This window comes from Primulina huaijiensis, chromosome 17, assembly GCF_012295235.1.
Source record: "Primulina huaijiensis isolate GDHJ02 chromosome 17, ASM1229523v2, whole genome shotgun sequence".
Taxonomy (NCBI): Eukaryota; Viridiplantae; Streptophyta; class Magnoliopsida; order Lamiales; family Gesneriaceae; genus Primulina; species Primulina huaijiensis.
In genome coordinates this window covers 17,409,918-17,417,464 of record NC_133322.1, presented here as the reverse complement: position 1 = coordinate 17,417,464, position 7,547 = coordinate 17,409,918, and the positions used below count along the sequence as shown (strand labels likewise).

Genomic DNA, 7,547 nt, shown 5'->3' with positions numbered 1-7,547 from the left:
ATCAGTGGTGTCCTTTCTAATGGTGACAGTAGATATCCCCACCAATGAATAATCGACCAACAGCACCAATGCCGTCCTTAGACACCCATCTGCAGAAACCCGAACAACACTACATTAGTACACTGAACTCCAGCATTTTAAGAGATTAAAAGTGTCTTTCACATCCTTCAAAAATATTGACCATAGAAAAAAAGTATACCAATAGAGCAGGGAGATTACCATGCCGGACACATAATAAAATAATAAATTAATGTTTGGACGATACTAAAGTAAAATGAAAGACTGCAAAAAAACAGCTCATTTACTAAGCATCGTAAACTATACCTGATTGTGGCAGCAGCAGCCGCTGCAGTGGATCCTGAAAATGACCCTATTCCAATAGCCTGTATTAACACCACAAAATTTTGATCGGTGAACATTTAGTGCAGAACGGCAAAAAAAAGTTGACATTAACATCAATGTTTTAATTGGAAAAAGCAAAAAGTATTTAAAAAATGGATGATGCTATAAAATAATTTACGAGCACGATAACTTTTTACACAATTTTAGGAAAGATATGCAAAGACTTTACCCATGATATCCTCCGTGTATAGAAGGAAAAATTGTGCCCCTTTATTGTTTTTGAAGAGTTGAAAATTTAGAGCCATGAATGGATTAAAAGGAATATAAAAATTGAAACAAAGTTTCTGTCTGATTTCGAGACGTAATGAGATCAAAGATCCACTATAGTCCAACTAAAACTTTTCAGATTTGGTGATATTCCATTCCATACACTAATGAAACAAAGAAGTCTTGCAATGTTTGCTGATTTTTGACTAGGCAACATACCGAAGCAGAATTTATGGCCTGAATTAGATTCACATGCCTTTAAAAGACTGGAAGTGACCAGTGTATGACAAATCCATCCCGTGACATTTGTTGGGAACTGAAGCATTATGTAGTCCAAGTAATCATCTGAAACAGAATCTGCAGGGCAACTAGAAATATAAAATCAAATACATTGTAATACCCAAAAAGTTCTCATAACCATGAAGAGATACCGATGACATTTAAGTGGCACTTAAAAGGTAAAGATATAGCATATCACCAGGGAAGCCAGCAGGGAGAATGAAGTCCTTATTAATTGTTGGAAGCCAGCATAGTTCTGAGTCATGTTCCACGAAGGCTGAACCTTGAAAAACACTAGTTTCAGGTAAACGTTCGCCAAGGATTGTTCGAATCCTTGAATCACTCTCTATGATATATCTGATTGTACACATTCATAAAAATAAATTGCTCCATCAAAACACGATTACTGAAATACTCTAAAATAATGACAAGCTCAACTTATTAGACTTCCAGGCTAGTACCATTAAGTAGTACCATCATCCCATATCGCATTACAAAAAATGAAAAAAAAAATATTATAAACCTACATACGACAAATTGCTACATCAACATGCAATTACAAAACCATGCTAGCTAAACTTACTAGACTTTCAAGAAGTTAGAACCTTTCGGAAGTATTATTACGACACACATTACAAAAACAAAACCAAAATAAATCCATTTAGACAACAAATTGCTGAATCAACACGCAGTTATAGATACTATGAAATATCAATGCAAGCTAAACTTACTAGGCTTTAAGCATTAAGTGGCATTTAAAAATACTACTGCCATAAACGTTGCAAAAATAAGAGAAGATATATCTGAATACAAAAACAAACAGATTGCTAAATCAGCATGGAATTACATAATACTAGACATTAGAATTGAGAAACACTCTTCTTTCTTACTGTTTCAGTATAAATAGATAGATTGGTGGTAGTTACTATTCAGACTTTAGATCTCAATTCACCTTCTCTGTAAAAACCTTGCACACATTCAATGGAGTTTCGCTTCCAAATTCCATTTGATTTCATTTCTAATACATAACTTCAAAAAAATCAATGCAAGCTAAACTTTTTCAGGCTTTCAGGCAGTGAGCACCTTTTGGAAGTCCCATTTCCGTATTTTTCAAGTACAATCAGGCGTGATTGACTTTCCTCACTGCGACCAATCAGAAAATTCAAAAGAATCCGACTTTGTATACAGCTGAATCGGAACTGAAACAAGAATCGATTCTTACTTGGAAAACCGGGGGCCATCTGCTCCGGTTGATGGAACCGGATAACAGGACACCCGGAGCCTCTCAAATCTCGCCGGAATCGACTTTCTGCCGCAATCAATGAAGAAGTTTTGGTGAGAGAGCCGCAACGAGGAAGCCATTTTCAAGAAGACGGGGGATGAGGGAGGGATGTGATGTAAGTACGAATTCGCGGCGCACACAGTCTGAATACTTGCTAACCCGTGGACCGAAATCAGATTCGACTCTAAAAAATTATCATTAAAAAATATTAAATAATAAATTATGATGCACTGGGATGGTCGATCTGATCCATATTCACAGTAAAAATAATAATTTTGATATAAAAATAATAATTTTTTATGAGTGAAGTCGGATCAGAAAGTCATCTAACAAAATTGTCTCATTAATCAGTTTTATAAGAATTTTTATGTTTTTGTATAACAAAATAAAACTTACTCTAAATCAAATCAAATGTAACCAAATTAAAATTTGGGTTATATACTTTAATAGACACCTAATTGAGAAATATGAAGGCTAATAAGAATAAATATTACATAGGAGGTTATATACTCTTAAGAGCTAACGTCAATGGTCCAAAAAGAAGGATGGGGGGATTTCTTGGCCAATATTTCAGTTTATCCAATTTTTTTGTACTCTTTTCTATTCTTGATTTTCGAAAAATTCGCATTTTCAGCGTTATATATTTACCTATTTGTAATTTTGGTATTTTATATTGTCAAATTTCAGTTTTAGCTCAGTGTCTTTCAATTTTTAACAATTTTATTCATAATTGATGTGACAATGCACATGTTAACGTCATGTCGGCTCTACATCAGGACTACATAGCTGCCATGCCTTTCTACTATAAAAAAATGACTAAAATTTCAAATACAACAAAAATAGTGGACTAAAACAGAAATTTTACAATATAAATATAAAATATTAAAACGCATGAAGATAAAAATTCAGACGAAAAATGCAGTTTCTCCTTCCTTTTATATTAAATATTTCACAATATATTCACTTTAAGACTCTGATTGACATGTTTTTTAGTTTTTTTCCTTCTCTTTTCATTAATATGATTGTGATTTAGAATTTTTTTTTTTTTGACAGATTGTGATTTAGATTTTTATGTGAATTTGAGTGAGATCAATAATTTTGATTTTTTATTGAATTGGTAAGACATTTGGAATTACAAATTGGCAAGTTGATGTTTTTGCTAGCTAAGAAACATGATTATATTTTATTGACTGATTCATATTACTAACAATATTTAGACAACAAAATGTAGGTGAGCAAACATGAATTTGAGAAAAGAATTCAAAGAAGAGGTTCAGTATACAGTGAGGATGTCATGGGTAAAGTATTTGTGAATACTTGTTTTGGCTTGAACTTTTATAATTTTTAACCAAAAGCTAGAAGCAAGTGTATAATGCATTTTATAACTTCTGTTTTTTGTTTATATTTTTAAATTATAATTTGATATTTTTATCTTTAAAAAATTTATCATATTTCATAATTTTCCACAATTATTTTTATAATTTTTTTTTCATATTGCCTCGATTTTTTATACATATATTAGTTTTTAGGAGTTTTAAATGGAATTCATAAATTTCCAAAAAAAAAAATTTCTTTACAAAAATATATTCTTTAAAATTAATTGCATTTCTAGAGCGTCTCAAACAAGTGAGATAAATTTAAATCTCGGACTCGAAATTATTTGATTTTATTCCTACCTCCAAATATGCTTAACGGAATTTTCGAAGTTTATAAGTGAATTACAACAAACTATCAAAAGATTATAACAAGTTGAGAAAGAATGCCTGAAATTGAATCATTCATGAGTATAATTCAATAATTTCTACCAGTTATAAAACACTCCACAATTTTTTATCAATGAAAATGTATTTTATTAATTATAAAAAAAAATTGTAATTACATAATACAACGGGCTTAGCAACACGATAACAATCTATGAAAAAATATACTATAAAGCACAAACATTGGGATTGAATTGCTCTAGCTGAGCTGGCGATTTTGGTTGGAAATTCAGGTTGTGTTTGGATCCATGAATCCATAGATTTTGAATATAGTTTTATCATCTACGATGAAACAATGAGTTAAATTTTAAATCAACATATTACTTATTTATAAATTAGTAATATATAATATAATAAATTTAAAATGAAATCATTATGGTAAAATTAAATCCATTATAATTAAAATGAAATACTATATAAACATGCAAGTGATGAAATCGAAGTTTATGGTTTTTCTCAATACAAAAAAAATAAATATGAATATATTTGAAATCCATCAATCTAAATTTCAAATGCAACCTCATATCATTAATATGATCCACCAATTTACCAAATTTTATTATATTTATATATATTATATATATATAATCCGATCTGATTCAATCAGGTGTGAGGATCATAGGTTTCCTGTGAGCCGGATTGACCCAGATAACACATACAATGAAAAGTAATACTTTTAACGTAAAAAATAATATTTTTTTGTGGTTCGATTCGTCTCACAAAATTAACTCATGAAACGATCTCATAAGAATTTGTGTTATTTAATATCCATTAATGTGAAGGAGACAACTAAAAGACCATTGTATACTCACCTGGTTGTTCAAAATTGCTATGAAAAACACATAGCATGTTAATTTGCCAAAGGTTATCATTATTTCAAAACGAAAAATGTTACTATTTAAAATATAGATTTTTGCTTTCAGATCTAGTTACTGTTAGTTCCACTTATGGTAATTTGAGATAATAAAACCCGAAAATAAAGAATAAACTGGACACCAAGATTTACGTGGAAAACCCCTCAAAATTATTAGGGTAAAAACCACGGGCAAGATGAAAAGAATTTCCACTATAATATTTTGTGGTGTACAACCCACTCACTGTGTTTCCAAAGAGAACACACACTCTCTTAATACAGGAGAACAAACACCTCACAAATATTATAGAACTAAGCACTCAAATGCTATTAGATGAGAGAAAACTCGAAGAAGGGATGATTTCAGAATGAAGTAATGTAGCTCTATTTATAGAACTTCCTGTCAGTGTGAAAACGCGTTAAAACCGCGTTCCGTCTGAACGCATCCTATCGCGTATAAAACGCGTTCCTTTCTATCTGAGTCAAAAATGCCAACCTTCGTTGACTCGTCCATTTAATGCTCATATTGTTGACAGTTACAAAATCCACATCTTCGAACCTAAAAGTTATCAATTTCAACATACTACTTTATAGAACATTTTGCTCGTGATGCGTACATAAATATTTTTTCAATCAAATAATTTTTATTTAAAAGAAGTAAAAATTAAAGTAAAATTTAAAACAATATAGATTATTCTTTTAAAATATTTTTTCATAAAATTTATTGCATTTTGTTAAAAAAGAATAGTAGAAATACACAGGAAGAAATATATATATATGAATAATAGCTTAATTCATTCAATATCTCACTAAACTATAGAATCAACTCATGTCAAAGAACTGATCCGGTGGACAACAGAGCATGCAAAATTTATATTTTTAAGATCCCTCCATTTACAAATTGGACAAATACTCCCCCAGCCCTCATTTTAAGAGCATATGTTTCAAGGAATGAAGGGTCAAGACTTGGCCTTGCTACCCGGGGTGAAACCGAAAAATTTGGTTGTACATGTAACATTGTTTTTACGAGAAAAGGTTATTTTGGAGAAAAAAAATTTGGTGTATCATGAATTACCAAAAGTTGTTATTGTCAGTGTTTTGTTTAACATATGGTGTGCAAATTTTTTTTTAAAATAATAATAAAAAGGAAACCTTCTAAAAAGGTTCAAGGCCTATTAAAAAAAGACCAAACCTGGCTACCCCAATTACGATTTGGGAAATTATAATTTGTTCACATATAGAAAGTAATATTTTATTGAAAGTTTCCAACTCGGGTATTGAATTAATTTTTTTTTTAACTATGATTAAAAAACAAATACTATTGTAAGGCAAGAAACATGCTAATGTTATACAGAAACTATACATTAAAATAATAACGTTATTTTAAAATTTTCAAACAGTATAATAGTGCATTGGGTGCATTTATTATCCCATATTAAGAGAGGAATCGAATCGACATATGACCTTTGATGACAATCATAAATAATATCATATCTGAGAATTGGTCCCTAAACTTTAGAAATGGTTACATAATTGATCATTTCTACTAATTTTATCATTAAACTTAAGGACGATGACTAATTTTAGATATTGAATGATGTTTAGAGAACAACAATTCAACCCGTAATATTTAATTATTAACGCACCAGATCTTAAGCACGAGGAAGGAATACATAAAGACCCAAAATCTCAAGTCCCCCAAAAAATAGAACACTGTGTATTTTGGAATTGATTATTGTTGATATTAATTGAAATGTCTAAGTTTATTAGGAAAATAATTGTTGATTGATATGTACATTTCAACCAAGTTTATAAATAATTGACAGTGACATGCACCCCACCCGAACATCATATCCTTTAATTTTGATGGAAAAAAGCATTCGAGCCACACCATTTAATGAATACGTCAGTATGTGTAGTAATAACAAATATACTGTATTTGTATAGTTATTCAGAAATTATGTAGTACCAAAAATAGTACTGGTCTACACGCGGTTTCTTTTCCATACCTAATTAAGAACAAGCACAAACCAGACGCACCCATCCCGGTTCTCTTGAGCACACTTTTCAGTATTCTTTTCTTGTTTCTTGTTGTAAAGCTTCCCGCACCTTGCAAAATTCACCCAAAAAAAAAAACGACAGAGACGAAAGAAGAAGAGACACAGGATGCATGCATATTTATACGCATCAGAGGTGATTTCAAGATGCTCAGGCTTCATATTTCTTCGTGTCTGGTTTTTGTTTTTGGAGTTTGATTTGTCGTTTAATTTTTATATTTGATGTTCAGGCGAAAAGGGTTTTGTTTGGATTTGATTTATTTTTTTGAAGCCAAGAGCTGTTAGATGGAGGAGGCTTAGCTCAAGGTGAGTTTCTTTCTCCTGATTATCTGATTATTTAATTTACGTGCTGCTACTTTCTTATTATTGACCAATTATTTGTAAATATTAGTCCCATTGATATTTTTAATTTGGAAAAAATAAATTGGGCTAAGTTATACGATTTAAAATGATTTAGTGAACCGAAAGTGTTCTTTTTTACTATCCCTAATTTTTCCATTTTCTTCTTTCAATTGTTTCTTCTTTTTATAAACCAAGCTAGCTTGCCTTCCTTAGTCATCGATCAGAGACGGTTTTACATAATTTTTCATATAAATATAAGCCTTTTAAAGGCATAATTAGTAGATAATTACGACCCAACAAAGATTAGGACAACATTATTATTATTATTATTATTATTATTATTATTATTATTATTATTATTATTA

At 30.5% G+C, this 7,547-nt stretch overlaps 1 protein-coding gene across 4 annotated transcripts; it reads right to left on the bottom strand.

Moving 5' to 3' along the window:
• LOC140963197 (protein root UVB sensitive 5-like) lies at nt 1-2,359 on the bottom strand. Of its 4 annotated transcripts, none has more exons than XM_073422484.1 (6): nt 2,111-2,359; nt 1,972-2,031; nt 1,088-1,245; nt 829-966; nt 325-383; nt 1-89 (listed from the first exon to the last, which is right to left on the bottom strand). In XM_073422484.1, exons 1-6 carry the CDS (start codon nt 2,248-2,250, stop codon nt 78-80), a joined length of 567 nt encoding a protein of 188 aa, XP_073278585.1. In that variant the 5' UTR covers nt 2,251-2,359; the 3' UTR covers nt 1-77. The 4 variants fall into 4 exon arrangements, with proteins under 4 accessions (XP_073278585.1, XP_073278584.1, XP_073278588.1 ...); XM_073422483.1 differs by having other exon boundaries at nt 866-966; XM_073422487.1 differs by having other exon boundaries at nt 866-966; nt 1,088-1,171; nt 2,111-2,179.
• Nucleotides 2,360-7,547: the final 5,188 nt, after the last annotated feature.

Excerpts from the sequence above, each read along its gene's own strand:
- LOC140963197 (XM_073422483.1), bottom strand. The coding sequence starts at position 2,250 with ATGGCTTCCTCGTTGCGGCTCTCTCACCAAAACTTCTTCATTGATTGC. Across the intron at positions 1,246-1,971 it reads GGAAATGGGACTTCCAAAAG|ATATATCATAGAGAGTGATT; the intron begins GTGCTCACTGCC and ends GTGTACAATCAG. Across the intron at positions 967-1,087 it reads TCTCCCTGCTGGCTTCCCTG|ATTCTGTTTCAGATGATTAC; the intron begins GTGATATGCTAT and ends GTTGCCCTGCAG.